General features: G+C 38.0%; 1 protein-coding gene across 10 annotated transcripts in view; it reads right to left on the bottom strand.

The window, feature by feature from the left end:
- Positions 1 to 1095: 1095 nt before the first annotated feature.
- The window catches only part of IFT80 (intraflagellar transport 80), a 134865-nt gene continuing 113756 nt past the window's right edge, over positions 1096 to 22204 (bottom strand). For all 10 annotated transcript variants that reach the window (XR_014824242.1, XR_014824240.1, XR_014824243.1 and 7 more), the window contains 2 exons: positions 16583 to 16706; positions 1096 to 1546 (listed from right to left, as the gene is read on the bottom strand). Coding sequence is in view for 6 of the 10 variants with exons in the window: in XM_021069732.2 (XP_020925391.1) it covers positions 1436 to 1546; positions 16583 to 16706 (235 nt within the window). In the remaining 4 variants the exon portion in view is untranslated. The remainder of the gene's footprint in view (positions 1547 to 16582; positions 16707 to 22204) is intronic.

The following is a 22204-nucleotide window of genomic DNA, read 5'->3' on the forward strand; positions in this document are numbered from 1 at the left end:
CCATTTCCAAAAATGGCTTCATGGAAGAATTTCTAAGGATTATTTGCGTTAATCTTCAAAGCTTTTGTGGTAAAAATAATTTGGGGACATATTGAATTAAGGATAGTCAAACGGGTTAATCATTTAAGGAGATTTTCACAAATTCAGACTCAAGGGCCTAGTGCCTAAACATTCTCAAGAGGAATGAGGAAAATATTTCTTGTGCATTCTAGATATACTTCTAAAATTATGGTAAAATATGTATAACAAAATTTACCATTTTAACCATCTTCAAGTGTACAACTCAGTGGCATTAAGGACATTGATAATGTTGCACAATCATCACCACTATCCATTTCCCGAACTCATTCATGTCAGACAGGAATTCTGTATTTATTAAATCATAGCTCCACAGTTTTCCCTCCCAAAAGTCCCCAGCAACTACTAGTCTCAATGAACTTACCTATTTTACCTACTTGCCTCATATAAATAGGATCATACAATATTTGACCTTTTGTATATGGCATATTTCACTTCACATAGTATTTTCCAGGTTTATCCATGTTGTAGCATGTCTCAGAATTTCATTCTATTTAATGACTGGATAATGTTCCACTGTGTATATGAACCCCATTTTGTTTTATCCATTCATGTATTGATGGACATCTTTTTTTGCCCATCATTTTCCTATTGTGAATAATGCTGTTATGAATCTTGGCATATGAATATGTGTATTGTTCTATATTTTCATAAATAATCTTTTGTGATATATAAATAAATTTTTGGAGCACTTTAAAATTTAGAGATCAGGAGTTTCTATCATGGCTCAGCAGTTAATGAACCCAACTAGTATCCATGAGGACGCAGGTTCAATCCCTGGCCTCACTCAGTGGGTTAAGGATCTGGTGTTGCTGTGAGCTGTGGTGTAGATCACAGGTATGGCTCAGATCTCAAGTTGCTGTGGCTGTGGCGTAGGCAAGTGGCTAGATCTCTGATTGGACCCCTAGCCTAGGAACCGCTATATACCACTGGTATAGCCCTAAAAAGACAAAAATAAATAAATATATTAAGTTAAATACAATTTAGAGATCAAATAGAAATTAATGACAACATACATTTTGAAGAGTTCAATGTTTTATTATCAGCATTAATATTTGTTCATACTGAAGATTCAGGGATAAAATAATGGACAGAAAACTGGAATGTAAGCAAGACCACATGGATATATCATAAATATATAGGAATGTTTTTCTGCTTATTATACTAAAAATATAAAATTACATCAAATTACATCATTATTCTGTACTTAGTCTTTCTGAATATACTTTTGGTATTAAATACACAGCAAGTACTTATACTTCAAGATTCTGCCTTTTTCTTTAGCACTGAAAACATGCTTATCCTTGGTTAATCAGAATCAGTTTCAAAAGGTAAAACTTAAAGGTAAGCATGGCATTTAGTGCTTTAGACTGAAATTCTTGCTGGGCTGGCTGCTTGATGATCGTTCTCGTTCTTTAGTAATTTCCATTTCAATTTTGGCTTTGATTTTCTCCCAATCTATTTGCAGCTGCAGTAGAGGAAAAGAAAAAAAAAAAAGATGATTATATCTTATACGACATTTTTGTTACCCCAAAGTAATCAAGAGTAAATGAAAATAGAATGTATGACTTCCAAAAGATTAGAGAAAAAGAAAGCAAGCAAGAAAAAAGGAAACAATGCTCCAAAAAAATAAAATAAAATAGCATTAAGAACAAGACCTAATAGGACAATTATCACAATAAATAGCCAAGATTCTCAATGATACAAAAGACCAGAATCTAGTTGTAGGTGTTCCACTAAAGATACATTTCTCCAAAGAAGACACAGAGATGGCCAAAAGACACATGAAAAGATGCTCAACATCATTACCTATTATTATTATTTTTTTGTCTTTTCTAGAGCCGCACCCACGGCATATGGAGGTTCCCAGGCTAGGGGTCTAATTGGAGCTGTTGCTGCCAGACTACCAGAGCCACAGCAACTAGGGATCCAAGTTGCAACCTACACCACAGCTCATGGCAACTCCGGATCCTTAGCCCACTGAGCAAGGCCAGGGATTGAACTTGAAACCTCACGGTTCATAGTTGAATTCATTAACCACTGAGCCACGACGGGAACTCCAACATCACTAATTATTAAGAGAGATGTAAATCAAAACTACAATGAGGTATCACCTCATACCACTCATTAAAAAGTCTACAAATAATAAATGTTGAAGAGGGTGTGGAGAAAAGGGAACCCTGCACTGTTGGTGGGAATGTAAATTGGTGCAACCACTATGGAGAACAGTATAGAGGTTCCTCAAAAAACTAAATATATAACTACCATATGATCCAGCAATTCCACTCCTGGGCATATATCTAGAGAAAACTCTAATTCAAAAAGATACATGCACCCCAGTGTTCACTGCAGCACTATTTACAATAGCCAAGACATGGAAGCAACCTAAATGTCCACTGACAGAGGAATGGATAAAGAAGATGTGGTATATATACACACTGGAATATTACTCAGCCATAAAAAGAATGCAATAATGTCATCTGCAGCAACATGGATGGGCCTAGAGATTATCATACTGATTGAACTAAGTCAGACAGAAAAAAACAAATATCATATGATATCACTTATATGTGGACATAATAAAAAATGATACTGGAGTTCCCGTCGTGGCTTAGTGGTTAACGAACCCAAGTAGTATCCATGAAGATGTGGGTTTGGTTCAGGGCCTCTCTCAGTGGGTTAAGGATCTGGCATTGCCATGAGCTGTGGTGTAGATTGCACACACGGCTTGGATCCAGAGTTGCTATGGCTGTAGGGCAGGCCGGCAGTTACAGCTCCAATTGACCCCTAGCCTGGGAACATCCATTTTGCCTTGGGTGTGGCCCTAAAAAGACAAAAGCCAAAAAAAAAGAAAAAAAAAAAAAAGATACGAAAGAACTTATTCATATACATTACTGTATAAAATATATGATTAATGTCAACCTAGTATATAGCACAAGAAAATCTACTCAATGGTTTGTAATAACCTATATGGGAAAAAAGAATGGATATATTTATATTGTATGACTGATTCACTTTGCTCTAAACCTAAAACTAATACAACATTGTAAATCAGCTATACTCAAATAAAATAAAATAAAGAGTCGAACAGGGCCTTAGGTTTCTGCTCCAATACCTCAGGGACCAGAGGGGAGGGGCAGGTAAAGGTGGACAGCTCTCCTCCAAACAAGAGGGAAAATGGACAGCTCTGCCCATCAGGCCGTGTTTCAAACGGGTCAGCTCTTCACTGTTTATATATTGAAGTTTCCATTAGACGCCTAGCTATGAAGAAAGATAGGGGTGCATTTGCTTCCCCAGAGTATAGTCTGCAAAAGTGCCTCCTTTGCAACAACTCTTAAAATAACATGAAGACACAGTAGTAAGACAATGATGAAAGATATTAGAGGAAGTACTGGGAAAGCAAGGCTGAAAGAAATATAAAAAGAATAACTGAAAAGTGATAACATTTTTATCTGTTTCCAGTCAACCATCAGGTCCCCCAAAATCCAGCCCTGCCCCTCCTCTAAATCATTAGTGTTGGTATTAGAAGTGGACTCTGCCCTAAGTTCTATAAACAATTTCTTTAGGAAAAAACATTCTACTGTTTTAAAAACTTTGGTCAGCACTAATTTAGGAACGTCTGTCCTCTCAGGCAAGAGATGGGAAAAATTGGGTCCTAGATTAAACTAACACTTTGAAATAAACCCAAACTCCTGAGATTGAGCCAAAGGTGAACAGGCTTTCACCTCCATGTAGGGGAGCTGAGTGGAATAAGCCTTATTATCGCAGACTGCGATACCACTTGCTGCTTAAACAGGTTTATCTTAAGTAACTGAGACTAATTTAACCTTAACAGGACTTCAAGTCTTTATTTTGTGCTGGCAGTAGAGTGAATTAAGTACTTGGTTCTTTTTTACTCTCCTTTCTCTGTATTTTCATGCAGTAATTTGGGGATATTTTTGGTCAGTTTTTTAAGATTATCATTCCATACACTTGTCTATAATATGTAAAATAGATGCATTAAAAGAATCCTTCTTACAGAATATAAATGCCTGTGCTAAGATGCAAGTGACAGCTCATTGAAAGGCAGAGCAAACACTAGATTATTTGAAAGACTCATTTTTCAATCAGGCCAGAACTTGATGTTTTTTAAATCATCTTAAGAAAACATCATCTTAAGAAATCATCATCTTAAGAAAACATTTGCAAATAGAAAGACAAAACTTGATGAATGCCTTGGCCTTCTTCCAGCCTTAAATTGACTTATATATGTTTCTCAATCAATCACAATAAAACCATAGATTGATGATAACACTAAACAACTGTTGCTTGGCTGTACCAGACGTGCATCAAGTAGATTGATGACATCTATATTAGTTATTTGTTACAGTACAAATGAGCGTGTCAGTGACAGCTATCCCACTGAAAATAAATGTTTCACTTTCACTCTGGCACTTGTCCAGTTTTAGAACAATATTCATCTGATAATTTAGTCTCTGGAAGAGTGTTTTTAATAGTGGGTTTTAGATAAGGATGTATTCATGACAGCTGTCAAGGGATTTCTACACTAAAACACAGCCTTTTCTATTCTACAGAGTGTTAATACAATTTGGCACTTCTTATCCTAGTCCCTAGCCAGTCAATTCTTCTTAGTCACATGGAAGTAATTTCAAAATCATATCCAATGGCTCTCCATCCTCCACCGCTGAAAATCAGATTCCTACTTTACAGAGACTATAGTGGCCAGAAGGCATGAATTCACCTAATTTCCTTCCTTTCACAAAAGCAGGTACATCTGTATCCATCCTTATCTCCTTCCCTTCTGTCTCAGGACAGCCTTTTCACATAAAAGTCCCTGATCTCATCTCTTCGACTCTTTAGCACATCTGCCTTCAATTATCTCCTACACATTTCAATTTCCTTCTCCTCACTGGTTGCTTCTCCTCACCCTTCCCTCCCTATTCTGTCTCTCTACAATCTACCACTTTCATTCTCCTTTTCATTCTCAACTCACCTCCTCTCCCCAGACCACCGTAATATGACTGTATTCCTGCTACCCTTTAGAAACTTTTTACTAACACCACCACGAAGTGTTTTAATTCCTCATCCTAAACACCATCTCTATGACTCAATTACTCATTCAGTGAATATTTAACGCTCCCTATATGCCCAGGATTGCTTTAGGCTCAAGGATTCTGCAGTGAACAAAAAGATAAAAATCACTGCCTTCACAGAGAAAGAAACAAAAACAAATAGTGGTAAGAGTTCTAGAAACAGGGGAGGTAAACAGTGCCAAGGAAGGAGTTAGGGGTGGGGGCGGGTGTTGTATTTCAAATAAAGTGATCAGAGAAGGCCACCCTGAGAAGTGGACATGGAGACCTGAAGATGAGTGAGTGACTCCATGGATATATCTGGGGAAGAGCACACTGACAGGGATGAAAAAGGCCCTGATGTCCGAGCAGTCCCTGGACCTTGCTGACCACAGCTCTTTGAAAAATCTCTCAGTACAATGTTGTTCTCTTCTGGGTTTTTGCTCTCCTTTCTAAATGTCCTCAGTCTTTTTTCTCCTTTATCCTTCCTCTTGGTAACTTCTTACCTGTCAGGGTTCACGGGGGTTCCAACCACAGCTTTTTCATACTTTCCCTAGGAGATTTCATCAACTCACAGCTTCAATTATACCTAAATGGTCATGACCCTAAATTTATCTAGTCCTGATTCTTCCTTTATCAATACCCTTCCATGTTCACATTGATATTTCCATCTGCCCACTAGGTATCTCCGTCTAGATTGGGTCCACCCCACAGGGACTTCAAACTCAAAAAATGGCGTATTTTCTTTTTTTTTTTTTAATTACTCAAATGAATTTATCACATCTGTAGTTGTATAATGATCATAACAATCTGATTTCACAGGATTTCCATCCCACAGCCCAAGCACATCCTCCCACCCCCCAAACTGTCTCCTCCGGAGACCATAAGTTTTTCAATGTCTGTGAGTCAGCATCTGTTCTGCAAAGAAGTTCCGTCAGTCCTTTTTTCAGATTCCACATGTCAGTGAAAGCATTTGATGTTGGTGTCTCATTGTATGGCTGACTTCATTTAGCATGATAGTTTCTAGGTCTATCCATGTTGCTAAAAATGCTGGTATTTCGTTCTTTTTGATGGCTTAGTAATATTCCATTGCATATATGTACCACCTCTTCTTGATCCACTCCTCTGTCGATGGACATTTAGGTTGTTTCCATGTCTTGGCTATTGTAAATAGTGCTGCAATGAACACTGGAGTACATGTGTCTTTGCGAGTCATGGTTTTCTCTGGATAGATGCCCAGGAGTGGGATTGCTGGATCAAATGGTAGTTCTATGTTTAGTTTTCTGAGGAATCTCCATACTGCTTTCTACAGTGGTTGCACCAATTTACAATCCTACCAACAGTGTACTAGGGTTCCTTTTTCTCCACACCCTCTCCAGCACTTATTGTTTGTAGACTTTTGGATGATGGCCATTCTGGCTGGTGTAAGGTGGTACCTCATTGTGGTTTTGATTTGCATTTTTCTAATAATGAGTGACACTGAACATCTTTTCATGTGTTTCTCGGCCATCTGTATGTCTTTTTTGGAGAACTGTCTGTTTAGATCTTCTGCCCATTTTTTGATGGGGTTGTTTGTTTTTTTGGTATGGAGCTGCAGAAGTTGTTTATAAATTTTGGAGATTAATCCCTTGTCGGTCGATTCATTTGCAAAGATTTTCTCCCATTCTGTGGGTTGTCTTTTTGTGTTGTTTAGGGTTTCCTTTGCTGTGCAGAAACTTTGAAGTTTGAGTAGGTCCCATTTGTTTATTTTTCTTTTTATTGTCAATACTCTTGATAGGTGGATCTGGGAAGATGTTGCTGTCGTTTATGTCAGACAGCATTTGGCCTATGTTTTCCTCTAGGAGTTTGATAGTGTCTGGTCTTATATCTAGGTCTTTAATCCATTTGGAGTTTATTTTTGTGTATGGTGTTAGGGAGTGTTCTAATTTCATTCTTTTCCATGTGGCTGTCCAGTTTTCCCAGCACCACTTATTGAACAAGCTGTCCTTTCTCCATTGTATAGTCTTGCTTCCTTTGTCATAGATTAGTTGGCTGTAAGTTCATGGGTTTAATTCTGGGCTTTCTATCCTGTTCCACTGATCTATATGTCTGTCTTTGTGACAGTACCATGCTGTCACTTCTGTTGCTTTGTAGTATAGTCTGAAGTCCGGGAGCCTGATTCCTCCAGCTCCATTTTTCTTTTTCAGGATGTCTTTGGCTATTCTGGGTCTTTTGCGCTTCCAAACAAACTTTAAAATATTTTGTTCAAGTTCTGTGAAAAATGTCCTTGGTAATTTAATAGGAATTGCATTGAATCTGTAGATTGCCTTGGGTAGTATAGTCATTTTGATAATATTGACTCTTCCAATCCAAGAGCATGGTATATCTTTCCATCTATTTGTGTCATCTTTATTTTTTTTTTTTTTTTGTCTTTTGTCTTTTGTTGTTGTTGTTGTTGTTGCTATCTCTTGGGCCGCCTCCGCGGCATATGGAGGTTCCCAGGCTAGGGGTTGAATCGGAGCTGTAGCCACCGGCCTACGCCAGAGCCACAGCAACGCAGGATCCGAGCCGCGTCTGCAACCTACACCACAGCTCACGGCAACGCCGGATCGTTAACCCACTGAGCAAGGGCAGGGACCGAACCCGCAACCTCATGGTTCCTAGTCGGGTTCGTTAACCACTGCGCCACGACGGGAACTCCTATTTGTGTCATCTTTGATTTCTTTCATCAGTGGCTTGTAGTTTTCAGAGTACAGGTCTTTTGTTTCTTTAGGTAGGTTTACTCCTAGGTATTTTATTCTTTTGGATGCGATGGTAAATGGGATTGCTTCCCTAATTTCCTTTTCTGCTTCTTCATTGTTAGTATATAGAAACACTATCCATTTCTGAGTATTGATTTTGTGTCCTGAAACTTTGCCAAATTTGTGGATAAGCTCTAACAGTTTTCTGGTAGAGTCTTTAGGATTCTCTAGGTATAGTATCATGTCATCTGCAAATAGTGATAGTTTCACTTCTTCCTTTCCAATTTGGATTCCTTTTATTTCTTTTACTTCTCTGATTGCTCTGGCTAGGACTTCCAGTACTATATTGAAGAGTAGTGGCAAGAGCGGACATCCTTGTCTTGTTCCTGATCTCAGTGGGAATTCTTTCAGCTTTTCACCATTGAGAATGATGTTCACTGTGGGTTTATCGTATATGGCCTTTATCATGTTGAGGTAGGTTCCCGTTATGCCCACTTTCTGAAGGGTTTTTATCAGAAATGGGTGTTGGATTTTGTCAAAGGCTTTTCCCACGTCTATTGAGAGGATCATATGGTTTTTATTCTTCAGTTTGTTAATTTGGTGTATCACACTGATGGATTTGTGGATATTGAAGAACCCTTGCATCCCTGGGATAAATCCCACTTGATCATGATGTACAATCCTTTCAATGTATTGTTGGATGCGGTTTGCTAGTATTTTCTTGAGGATTTTTGCATTGATGTTCATCAGTGAAATTGGCCTGTAGTTTTCTTTTTTTGTGGAGTCTTTGTCTGGTTTTGGTACCAGGGTGACGGTGGCCTCATAGAATGAGTTTGGGAGTATCCCTTCCTCTGCAATTTTTGGGAATAGTTTCAGAAGGAGAGGTGTTAGCTCTTCTCTAAATGTTTGATAGAATTCGCCTGTGAAGCCATCTGGTCCTGGACTTTTGTTTGTTGGAAGTTTTTTAATCATAGTTTCAATTTCAGTTCTTGTGATGGGTCCATTCATCTTTTCTATTTCATCTTGGTTTAGTCTTGGAAGATTGTACTTTTCTAAGAATTTGTCCATTTCTTCTAGGTTTTCCATTTTATTGGCATATAGTTGCATATAGTAGTCTCTTACGATCCTTTGTATTTCTGTGATGTCTGTTGTTACTTCTCATTTTTCATTTCGAATTTTATTGATTTGAGTCCTCTTTTTTGCTTGATAAATCTAGCTGGGGGTTTATCAATTTTGTTGATCTTTTCAAAGAACCAACTTTTCGTTTCATTGATCTTTTCTATGGTTTTCTTTGTTTCGATTTCATTGATTTCTGCTCTGATCTTTATGATTTCTTTCCTTCTACTAACTTTAGGTCTTGTCTGTTCTTCTCTCTCAAGCTGCTTTAGATGTAAAGTTAGCTTGTTTATTTGGGCTTTTTCTTGTTTTCTTGTATTGCTATAAACTTTCCTCTTGGAATGGCTTTTGCTGCATCCCATAGGTTTTGGAGTGTCCTATCTTCGTTGTATTTTTAAATTTCCTCTTTGATTTCTTCAGTGATCCATTGTTGTTTAGTAGCATGTTGTTTAGTCTCCACGTGTTTGTATTTTTTGCAGTTTTTTTCTTGTTGTTGATTTCCAGTTGTATAGCATTGTGGTCAGAAAAGATGCTTGATATGATTTCAATTTTCTTAAAGTTACTCAGGTTGGATTTATAGCCCAGGATATGGTCAATCTTAGAGAATGTTCCATGTGCACTTGAGAAGAATGTGTATTCTGTTGCTTTTGGATGGAATGTCCTATAAATATCTATTAAGTCCATCTGGTCTAATGCTTCATTCAGGGCCTGTGTTTCCTTATTGATTTTCTGTCTGGTTGATCTGTCCATTGCTGTAAGTGGGGTGTTAAAGTCCCCCACTATGATTGTGTTATTGTCAGTTTCTTCTTTTAAGGTTGTTAGCAGTTGCCTTATATATTGTGGTGAACCTGTGTTGGGTGCGTAGATATTTAAAATTGTTATAACATCTTCTTGGATTGATCCTTTGATCATTATGTAATGTCCTTCTTTGTCCCTTAAAATATTCTTCATTTTAAAGTCTATTTTGTCTGATATGAGTATTGCTACTCCAGCTTTCTTTTGATCCCCGTTTGCATGAAATATTTTCTTCCATCCTGTCACTTTCAATTTGTATGTGTCCCTAGAAGTGAAGTGGGTCTCTTGAAGACAGCATATATATGGGTCTTGTTTTTGTATCCATTCAGCCAGTCTATGTCTTTTGGTTGGGGCGTTTAGTCCATTCACATTTAAGGTAATTATTGATATGTATGTTCTTATTGCCATTTTATTAATTACTTTGGGTTTGTTTTTGCCGCTCTTTTTCTTTCCTTCTTCTCTTGTTCTTTTCTGTCTATAGAAGTTCCTTTAGTATTTGTTGTAAGGATGGTTTAGTGTTGCTGAATTCTCTCAGCTTTTGCTTATCTGTGAAGGTTTTGATTTCTCCTTCAAATCTGAACGAGAGCCTTGCTGGGTAGAGTAATCTTGGTTGGAGGTTTTTTCCTTTCATCACATTGAGTATATCATGCTACTCCCTTCTAGCCTGCGGAGTTTCTGTTGAAAAATCTGCCGATAGCCTTATCGGGGTTCCCTTCTTTATTATTTGTTTCTTTTCCCTAGCTGCTTTCAAGATTTTCTCTTTGTCTTTAATTTTGGTCAGTTGGATTAATATGTGTCTTGGGGTGTTCCTCCTTGGGTTTATTTTGTATGGTACTCGTTGTGCTTCCTGGATTTGAATGAATGGTTCCTTTCTCATGTGAGGGAAGTTTTCAGCTATTATCTCTTGGAATACTTTTTCTGTCTCCTTCTCTCTCTCTTGTCCTTCTGGCACCCCTATAATACGGATATTGGTGCATTTAATGTTGTCCCAGAGTTCTCTGAGACTCTCTTCATTTGGTTGCAATCTTTTTTCTCTTTTCTGTTCTGCATCCGTAATTTCCACTAATCTGTCCTCCACCTCGCTTATTCGTTCTTCTGCCTCCTGTATTCTGCTGTTAGCTGCTTCTACTGAATTTTTTATTTCAGTTATTGTATTTTGCATCTCTTCTTGTTTGTTTTATATCTTGTATCTCTTTGCTCAGTGTTTCCTGTAAGTTATCCATCTTTGCCTCCAGTTTATTTCCAATGTCTTTTATCTTCTTCAGCATCAACAGTCTAAAGTCTTTTTCCTGGAGGCTGAGAATCTCCTCATGGCTTAGCTGTTTTTCTGGGGTTTTTTCTTTCTCCCTCATCTGAGTTATAGTTCTCTGTCTTTTCATTTTTATAGGTTTTTGGTGTGGTGACCTTCTTACAGATAATAGAGTTGTAGCCTCTCTTACTTCTGATGTCTGCCCCCCTGTGGCTGAAGTCAGTATGGGGGCTTGGTGTAGGCTTCCTGATGGGAGGGGCTGATGCCTGCCCCCTGGTAGGAGGAGCCGATTCTAATCCCTCTGGTGGGTGGGGCTTAGTCTCTGGATGGGATTAGAGGCAGCTGTGTGCCTGAGGGGTCTTTAGGTAGCCTGTTTACTGAGGGGCAGGGCTGTGATCCCACCTGGGTTGTTGTTTGCCCTGGGGCTTCTCAGCACTGATGTTGGGGCCAGATTTTCTCAAAATGGCCACCTCCAGAGAAAGGCACACTGCTGAATATTCCCGAGAGCTTTGCTTTCAATAACTTCCCCCATAACAAGTCACAGTCACCCCCTGTTTTCCCAGGAGATCCTCCGAGACCTGCAGTCAGGTTTGACTCAGATTCCCTTGGAGACTTTGCTTTGCCCTGGGACTCAGTGCATGTGAAAGTCTGTGTGCGCCTTTTAAGAATGGGGTCTCCATTTTCCCCAGTCCCGTGGAGCTCTTGCGCACAAGCCCCACTGGCCTTCAATGCCAGATGCTCCAGGGCTCTTTCTCCCTGTGCCAGATCCTCACACGTGAGAGTTTGATGTGTGGCTCAGAACTCTCACTCCTGTAGGTGAGTCTCTGTGAACCAGTTAGTTTCCAGTCTGTGGAGCTTCCCACCCAGGAGGTATGGGGTTGTTTATATCGTGAAATCGCCCCTCCTACCTCTTGATGTGGCCTCCTCTTTTTCTTCTGGAGTAGGGTATCTTTTTTAAGGTTTCTGGTCCATTTTGGTGAAGTGTGCTCAGTCTTTATTTGTGAATTTCGTTGTTTTTAGGAGAGAAGTTGAGCTCCAGTCCTTCTATTCTGCCATCTTAATCCCATCTCTCAAATGGCGTATTTTCATGTATTCAAACTCAAAAGCTCCAAAATTCATATATTCTCATGTTCCTCTCCTAGTCACACATACTAGGGATTTTGAAGTTGTTCTCAAATGCCTCACCTCACCACCTCTCCTCCTACTCCCAAAGCCCTATTAAAATCAGTCCTACTACTGATTTTTTTCTTACATTAATCCTATCCATTCTACCTCCTGGTGAGACTATATTATAGTAACCTCCCAACTGGTCTCTTAGTCACCACCCTCACCTCCCATCCATCTTCCATGTCAGAATTTATCTTTCAAGTCATTCTCTCTCTCTTTTTTCTTTTGTCATTTTAGGGCCACACCCATGGCATATGGAGGTTCCCAGGCTAGGGGTCGAATTGGAACTATAGCTGCCAGCCCACACCACAGCCACAGCAATGCAGGATCTGAGCTGTGTCTGCAACCTACACCACAGCTCATGGCAACGCCAGATCCTTAACCCACTGAGCAAGGCCAGCAGGGATTGAACTTGCACCCTCATGTTTACTAGTCAGGTTTGTTAACTACTGAGCCACGACGGGAACTCCTCAAGTCATTCTCTTGATTACAAACCTCCAAGTCCTCACCATTGCCTTCATTATAAAGTCTACTAACACAGTAGTAAAACTCTTCTATCTGGTCCCATCAATATTCCAGCCAGACAGGGCCCAGGACCCAGGGCAGTCACATACTCCTTCACCATTCTTTGAAGACCCCACACATGTGCTCTTATTATCATATCATTTAATTGACTGACAAAATCCTACTCAAGCTAATTTTGTGGGAATTCCCGTTGTGGCTCAGTGGCTTAAGAACCTGACTAGTATCCATGAGGATGCAGGTTTGACCCCTGACCTCACTCAGTGGGTTAAGGATCTGGTGTTGCCACAGCTGTGGCATAGGTTGTAGATGCGGCTTGGATCCTCCGTTGCTGCGGCTATGGTGTAGGCTGGCAGCTGCAGCTCTGATTCTATTCTACCCCAGCCTGAGAACTTCCACGTGCCACAGGTGAGCCCCTCCCCCAAAAGAGATAATTTTGTGGGGTATATAAATTAATTAAATTAAATAAAAACTAACAAATACTAAGTACACAACTCTCAAAGGGGGCAAAAAAGATTTGTAGAAAATTATGTTTCTGTCTCTATTTAGGAACTGGGATTTTAAAAGGGAAAGTGATCATGTTACTTCCATTCAATAACTTTATATTAATCTTCACATAAATTCAATATACCTGATTTGCCTTATGAAACCCTCAGGTCAATCTCCCTTGTGCTTTGCTACTCTTTCCCACTTTAGAGACTTACCTCTCCCTAGAACATGTCCATCCCCACGTCCACCCTCAGTCAGATTCTACTATCCATCCTCTAGAGCTCAGTTCAAATAGCATTTGCTTTGCTTAGAAAAATCTTTGTTGATCCCCTCACTGTAAGGCAGGTTTCCCATTCGTAAAGACTTATGGGACCATGTACACTATCTTCAAGGCGAATATCACAGTTGAAATTAACAATTAACTGTATGCTTAACTATCGCCTCTATTTGAATATGTTTCATGAGAGTCAGTGTCTGCCAAGTTGACTACTATATCCCAAACACCAAGGAGAGTACATTGTCTGTAGGAGGCACTCAATAAATATTGAACGAATAAAAGGTAACTAATTACTGAGCAAATGATCTATCACTTAACAATCTCTCACTATTTATTTTCTCTCCTGTTTTTCACGTTTTCTTTTTTAAAAAAAATTTTATTACAGTTTATTTACATTGTTTTGTCAATTTCTACTGTATAGAAAATTCACTGTTTTTTCCCTTTCTCCTAGCATAATGCTTTAAACATTTCCTGGTTCTTATACTTTCTTCTTGCACAGAGTATGTATTCAGTAGATTCAGACTTAAAAATTATTTTACAAATACTTACTGAACACCATTGTAGGTCAGGTATAATAACTCTCATGGGTTCTTAGAAGATGGTACACCGTGTACAGATCTCAGATTTCCATATTTTAAACTAGAAATGTCCAAATGACATTTCATTGCTTATAAATATGAATGCATGTTAAACTTCACTTTTCATAAATTTTTATGTTATGCATTGTGAGCCCATTTGAATTCACCAGATTCTATTATAAATTTCTCAGTGTTTTTATTTATTTAATTTTTCCACTTTTCTTTTCTCTCTCTCTCTCTCTTTTTTTTTTTTTTTTTTTTTGGCTGTGCCTGCAGAAGTTCCTGGACCAGAGAGCAGTAGACCTGAGCCACTGTGGTGACAAAGCCTGATCCTTAACCTGCTGTGCCACAAAAGAATTCCTCCCTCAGTGTTTTTAAAATTATCTTTTTCTATTCAATTCTTAGTTCTGAAATAAAGAGTTTATACAATCACAATTTTGGCTATGATAATTTTTAAGTCAAAGATAATTTTAAAATACAGCTTTATGATTTCTAGTTAACTTCCAAATTACATCGATGAAGAAGAAAAGTAGGAAACGAGAACATAGTGCCAAAGGGAGTCAAAGTAACCTATATAGTTTCAGGATGAGAAGAAAACAAAATTCGAAAAAAAAAATCCATGTTGTTCTGATTATTCCACTTTGAACACCGTTGCTACTCCTGTGTTGAGGTATTATATTTTAGTAATAATTGAATACATATATAATGAAGAGGAAGATAAGAATGTTAAGTTTTTACTATCTGATATATTATTTCCTTGAGGGTAAAACTACATTTTCTATGTCCTCAAAAGCGCCTAATGTGAACATAGTGAAAAAAATATTGATGACAATGATAATGAAGAGGAAGCAGTGGAGTATCAATTCACTTAAAAACTATACAATAAAGTAAATTTAAGGTGGGTGTCTTTCTTTTTTTTTTGCTTTTTAAGGCATCACCTGCATATGTAAATTCCCAGGCTAGGGGTCATATCGGAGCTACAGTTGCCAGCCACAACCACAGCCAGAGTAATGCCGGATCTGAGCCGCATCTGTGACCTACACCACAGTCCATGGAAACACTGGACCCTTAACCCACTGAGCGAGGCCAGGGATGAAACCCACGTTTTTATGGATCCTAGTCAGGTTCGTTACTGTTGAGCTACAATGGGAACTCCAAGGTGGGTGTCATTTTTAACATACTCTCATATTTTCAAAACTGATATAAATAAGATTAAGTGACTGGTGTTCTCTGGGTGCTGAGCACTGTAGTGGTGGTGGCTGCTGTCATATTCTGTGAATTAGAGGGAAGCCCTCAGAGCCCAAACTCCCAAAGGATTAATATCAATAGTAAATAGTTCTGAATCAAACAAAACAATTTTTGTGGAGCTTCTATAAATATGTCCCTTCCACCAGGAAATCCACAACTTGTGTCTACCCTGGATCCAGAAGTTGCACTGCAGAACTAAGACTGGCCCCAAAGGCTTTATTACCCTGAAAACTTCTGAAGTTCAGAAATGTGGATCATGACACTCAATAGTCTAAGTAAAGCAAATGGATAATGTTGCCTTTAGTAGGTTTGTCTCTCTACCACTTCTCAAGCTTCCTCTAATATATTCTGCCTCTTACGATGAATCATAACATTCCATTTTATTCTGTCCCCAAGGAAGAGTACTCCCACATAGTCTATAAGCTCTATAACCACGAAGGCAGAAACCATATCTGATTCAATACCCAACGTAGTGCCTGGCCTAGGGTGAGTACTCATTAAACATTTTTTGAATAAATGAATGAATAAAAGCATAAAGAAATCAACTGGTTCACAGAGCTGGAAGTAAGGTTGGCCCGGTCTTGGGATTACAAGTCTCTTGGATCTGCATGGCCAGAGGTGAGCTCCATTTCTGCTGTTTGAGTATAGAAGGATCTAGGCAGGTGGCCACAATCATTTCTGCCCTGGGACAAACTCTCTTGTTCTGGCTCTCCTTGTGGGCTGATATGTACTGGAATGGCTATTTTCTAACTGGACTGATGAAACTTTAAATTCTGGTAGGAACTTGAGAGGCAAAGGGGTTGTTAGCCTTCTTTGGTTCTAGGCAGTGAAGTCTACCTAGGCTAGGCACCTCTCGAATTGCAGCCTACTCCCTAGAATCTGCAAAGTGACAGAGTATTCATTTTCTGGCTACTGCCCTCTGTGCTTATATCTACCCCCTGGAGCAGAAAGGGCAGCTGGTGAAAGACAAAATTGAGGTATAAGAAGCCTTTATCCCAGCCATTTCTATTGTTTTTCTAAAAATTTCAGTTAATACACAACCTTAACACAAGCTGAATATTATAAAAACAGACATGAGTTAATCAAAACATGGCAATGAGTCCAGAAAAATATTCAGTAATATAATTATACAGTCAAAATGTAAGATGGTAACATAGAAGGGGAAAAAGTAGATTTTTTAATAGATTATGGTGAGAAGTATTAGATTTTGTCTCATTAAGTTAAATAATATGTACTTATAAGACACACATTATAAAATACTGCATAATACTTACACCTTCTGCATACTGCAGGTATCGCTTATTAGTTTCCTGCTTACCAAAGGTCTCTAAAAACTTCTGACGGTAAGCAAGCACTGTATCAACATGTGTTTTGTATTTTACTGCCAATTCAAGTGCCCTATAATGAGAAATAAAACAGATTATCAGCATTGCTGAGTTAGCCTCTATCGGCAGTAGAGTTTGGGGGTGAGAGGGTGGGACAAAGGGTCTGTGCTGTTCCCTCAATATGTCATTCGCTACCTTATTCATCTTGCAAATTCCAATTTATACTTCAGGGTCCAGACCAAACATGATCTATTCTCCCTGACCAGCTCTTCTTATGGAAATAAATGACCATTATATCTTATCTTGGATACATAATATTTTATACATACTATTATTACAGCCCTGCTTACAGTGTATTATAATCATTATGAATCTATCCCTTCCACTAACCTATACATTTATTGAAGGGAGATCTGGGTTTCATTTCTCTTTGGTGAGTACCACACAGTGTTATGTATGGTAAATGTTGATTGGAAAATTCATTGAAATCACAGTAAAACTCAAGTGAATGAACTTCCCCATTGTAAGTGGTTTGACTATCTTGAGTGTTTTTGTAACACTGTAATGATATTCTGTTAATAATTCAACTAAATACTATAATATTAAATTACTAGTACAGTAATATTTAAAATACTATGAAAATAAAATTTGAGGGATAATAAAAGTCTGACAAAATGCCTTTTGCCTTCGATTCTTATGAAAAGTTAACAGCCACTTAAATCTTATAATCCAATTAATATCTATTTATCTATATAACTAAGGTTTTAAAAAGTAATATATTATTTAATAGCAGACAACAACTAAATGAATTGCTAAAAATCAGTAGTATAACACCAAAGACACAAAATCTATATATTGATAATTTGGAGGAAGATGAAAAGATTATCCCTCAGTTCCAGGGCTATTTTTACATGTAGACTGTGGATAGCACCTCAGCCTGTGATCCTGTGCATAACTCATATTAGTGAGTCAGGAACAAATGAGTAGAGTATAGCTCTCCTACACTGTTCACGCCACAGCCACAGCAACGCCGGATCCTTAACCCACAAGAGTGAGGCCAGGGATGATCCTGAATCCTCACGGATCCTAGTCAGATTCGTTTCTGCTGCGCCACAACAGGAACTCCTCAGCTGGTTTTAAAGTATGGGAAATGGTCATCATAATAGTCAAAATACCTTTTTTCTCAAGTTCTCTTGCTTTCTAATATGACCAGTCATGTTTTATCAGTCAACTATTATAAACTTGTTGTTTTAGACAAACTGACTACTAACTAGAATTTTTGCAATGTGTTCAGTAGGAAAATGTGTTTCATTCTTAGCATGCTTTGGTTTGATGTAAACTAGTCACTTTAAAAAGTATTTTAGGAGTTCCTGCTGCGGCACAACAGGATTAGCAGCATCTCTGTGGCTCCAGGATGTAGGTTCAATCCCCAGCCCAGCGCACAGGTTGCAATTGCAGCTTGGATATGATCCCTGGCCTGAGAACTCCATATACTGCAGTGCAGCAAAAAAAGAAAGAAAAAAAAAAAGCATTTTAGATACTATGTCTGTAATAAGTGACAACTGATAGACAATTGAGATATTAAAGACTTAATATGAAAAATTATGAATGCAAGTCATGTGTAACACAATGATAATGCCAAAATTCAGTATGATGATTTTTTTTTTTGCTTTTCGGGGCCACAGGTGCGGCACATGGAGGTTCCCAAGCTAGGGGTTGAATTGGAGCTATAGCTGCCGGCTACACCACAGCCTCAGCAACGCCAGATCTGAGCCAAGTCTGTGACCTACACTGCAGCTCATGGCAATGGCAGATCCTTTTACCCACTGAGCAAGGCTAGAGATAGAACTCGCATTCTCATAGATCCTAGTCAGGTTCGTTACTGCTGAGCCACGACAGGAACTCCAGTGCAATGATTTCTTACAAAAATATACTGGCGTAAACAATATTGCTAAATCCAAGTGTCAGTATTTGCTACTCATCACAAACTCCTCACAAAGTGCCCTCATTCCTCTGTGATTTTAAGTCTTTCAGAGAAAAAGATAAATAGGAAAAAAGGTAGAGGTACTAGAATAGAGAGGAACAAAAGTAGGATACAGGAGATAGCAAAAAACAGAGGCTCAAAAGATGAGAAATAGAAGTAAAGATGTCTTAATCTTTCTAACTCTCTTTCATCACCCCCCCTCCCCAATATATCCCAAGGTTCTGATTCCAGTGATGTATGTGCAAGTGGAAAGTAGGATGAACCACCCCTTTAGCACCTCAGAAGTTTCATTTCCCATTTTTTTCTTTATGATTGTACATGATGGGAGAAGGAGTTCTTGACTGCGCAAAACCAGAAGTGTTCTAAGTGGGGAATACACAAGCATCTATTCTGGGTTAAAGCTTTTCAAAAATTCCAAAGTGATACTTTGTCATGGAACATCAATATACTTAATTATGTAGAAGGGACAAAATATGATGCCTAATTTTGCATTTACATTCTAGATACTAAGTATTATCTATTATTATAGTCATTATTACTATTATAAAATATGTATTAATTATCTGATTGAAGAGAAAGGCTAAAAGTAAACATTCAAATGATATGTGCTATTTTAAATGTTCTCTAAAAGCACACACTGGGTAAAAAATGTTTCTTTACCACACTTAGGAGGGAATTTACTCCAAATTATATAAGAGTTATGGGAACAGTATGTCTCTAGCTTTAAAATGGTTATTTGGCAACCAAACAAATGTAACATTAGATTATGGGGCTGGAAAAAATCCATATATCCTCTCTGATTTTAAATAGAAGGAAGTTATATAAAAAGATGTTATAACTTCAAAGTATAATTTTTTTGCATAGCTTGAATGAAGCAAAATCACTTGTTATAACAGTATAAGTACAGATACTATTTTTATTAATACTTCCGTAAAGGATTAATATGCATACCTGGAGTTTCTAGTTTCTACCTCCCTTAACTTCAGTTTCTGAAAACAGATTACCACCAAATGTCCAAAGTAAATGTCAAATAGATAACTTGCTTACATGTAGCCCTTCAAGAATTGCATTTTATTAGGTTGCAGGCAATTTTCAAATTCAAATATAAATGAGAAGCACAAACCAGCAACACTATGCTTCTCAAACAGAAGATTTAAGCAAATGTAGAAATTCAGGGATACTAAAAGCAATCTAATATATTTATCACCCAATACTTCTATCCCTCAGGAATTCTGGAAGGATAGAATTAGAATATCATCATAATTGATAATGGATTTGGTCAATGAATATCAAAGGTTGCTAACATCACACACAAAAAATGACCTGTTGTGAAAATACAGCTAATACCAATTCTGATGGATCTGTAATCAAAAGGAAAAAAAGAAATTTAAACCTAAATGTAATCAAGTTTCTACATTCAACATCAATTCACAGCTAACTTGGGGGCAAAAGAACAAGTTTTAAATGACACGGCAAAGACTCAATCAACAAAGTCCAGATTTTGGGAACTTCTACAGGCCCAGAGGGGAAAATTGTAAGAAAACACAAAAAAGAAATGAGAACCTATAGATTAAAAGAAATTTAAGAAAGTATCAACCAATCACAATGTATGGCTCTTGCTTGTCCCTTGAATCAAACAAACCATAAAACAAAACAAAATATTTACGAGACAATCTGAGAGATAAGAACACTGAATAAAATTATCAACTTTTTAAAGTGTGATCATGATATTGTGGCTGGATTAAAAAGCCTTGGAGATACATATTGAAATATTCATAGATAAAATAAAATGATGACTGGAATTTGCTTTTTAAAAATTGTGGGTAGGGATAGAGGAGGAACAGAGATTATTTACAAATCAATGGCTGTGAAAGCTGAGTATTGGGTACATGGGGATTCATTACACTATTTCCTCTACTTTTTCATATTTGAAAATTTCGATAATAAATAGTTTTAAAGCTCTATCTTTTTTATTCCCTTCTGTTCTCTTTTGCTGAGTCCTCCTCTTCAACCAGACCATTAAGTGTTGAATTCCAGGAGAAATATGCCTGCTGCCTCTTTTTTCATTCTCTAACTTCTTGCAGGTAACCTCGGCCATAACTATGGCCTCAACTACTCCAAAGGCTTTCTCTCAATGCCTAGGACCTCTCCTGAACTTGACACCAGTATATCTCACTCTCTGCTGCACCTCATGAACTGGATGGATGAAGGTAATTAAGACTTAATAAATCCAAACTGTTAGACAGCTTAATCACCACCCCACTCCCCCCTGGCCCAATCTACCATTTAGTACAGCTTTGGTCTACAAAGATACCCAATGTGGGCTTTCCCTGCTGCTAGAAGACATAGACAAATTAAAGCCCTGACAGAATTGCCTGGGATATATACAACACTGAATATTAAAAAAAAGAAAAAACAAACAAACCTCAAAACCCTATTTGATAATATAAACCAGTTCTGGAAGTCTTAGTTTATGAGAATGATTACTCATTCCCAGGAGAAAAGGGAAATACATGTGAAAAGAAAATAAGGTCTTTTTAAAAAGACCACCATCAGAGTTCCCTTGTGGCAAAGTGGGTTGAGGATCTGGCATTGTCATTGCAGCAGCACAAGTCATTGTAATGGCATGGCTTCCATCTTTGGCCCTGGAACTTTCATATGTTGAAGATGTGGCCCACTCTCCCCCCTCAAAAAAAGACCACCATCTACATAAATAGGCATGTAGAAGTCTTTTACTCAAACAATCAATCACATAATTTTATCATTCATCCTATGTTTTAATATATTTGCAGATGGGAATTATTCTACTCTCTAATTAGGCCATTCTTTGGATTATGTTGTTATAAGTTGATTCCTATTTTAGGTCCAAATATTTATCCCTCTTACTTGTACTTTTTATATTAGACATATCATTTAGAATCAAAATTATTATCACAGAAATTTGCTGCTTTTGTTCATTGCAGTATCCCCAAGTGCCTAAAACCTGGCATGCTAGAGACATTCAAATAAATACCTGAAGAATGAATAATAGCTACCAGTCACTGAAGGCTTACTATGGGTCAGACGATGTTAAGAGATTTTCACATACTATTTTAATAATACTGACAACAAACATGTAGTTTTTATTATTGCCACTATTTTAAACACAAATAAATTGAGGCTTACAGAGCTTCAGTAACTTGTCCAAGATCATGGGGCTAATAAGTACAGAACCAGAAATCAAACTTTATCCCAAAGCCTCCATTTTTAACTACAACATTTGTCCTTGTCCCATTCGGCAGCCCTTTTAAACAAGTCAATAAAAAGGATGAGATATTTCACGAAAAGACTGTTGGTGGGAGTTCCCTTTGTTGTTCAGTGGGTTATCAACCCAACTAGTATCCATGAGGATGCTGGCCTCGCTCAGTGGGTTAAGGATCCAGCGTTGCTGTGAGCTATGGTGTAAGTCACAGATGCGGCTCGGATCCCACATTGCTGTGGCTATGACATAGGCAGGTGGCTGCAGCTCTGATTCAACCCTTAGCCTGGGAACTTCCACATGCCATGGGTGTGGCCCTAAAAAGACTGTTGTGGTTGTTGTTGTTTTA

Source organism: Sus scrofa, chromosome 13 (genome assembly GCF_054392235.1).
Source record: "Sus scrofa isolate SSC_HxYL_T2T_F1_AM1 chromosome 13, Sscrofa_HxYL_maternal_Yorkshire_Landrace_v2.0, whole genome shotgun sequence".
Taxonomy (NCBI): Eukaryota; Metazoa; Chordata; class Mammalia; order Artiodactyla; family Suidae; genus Sus; species Sus scrofa.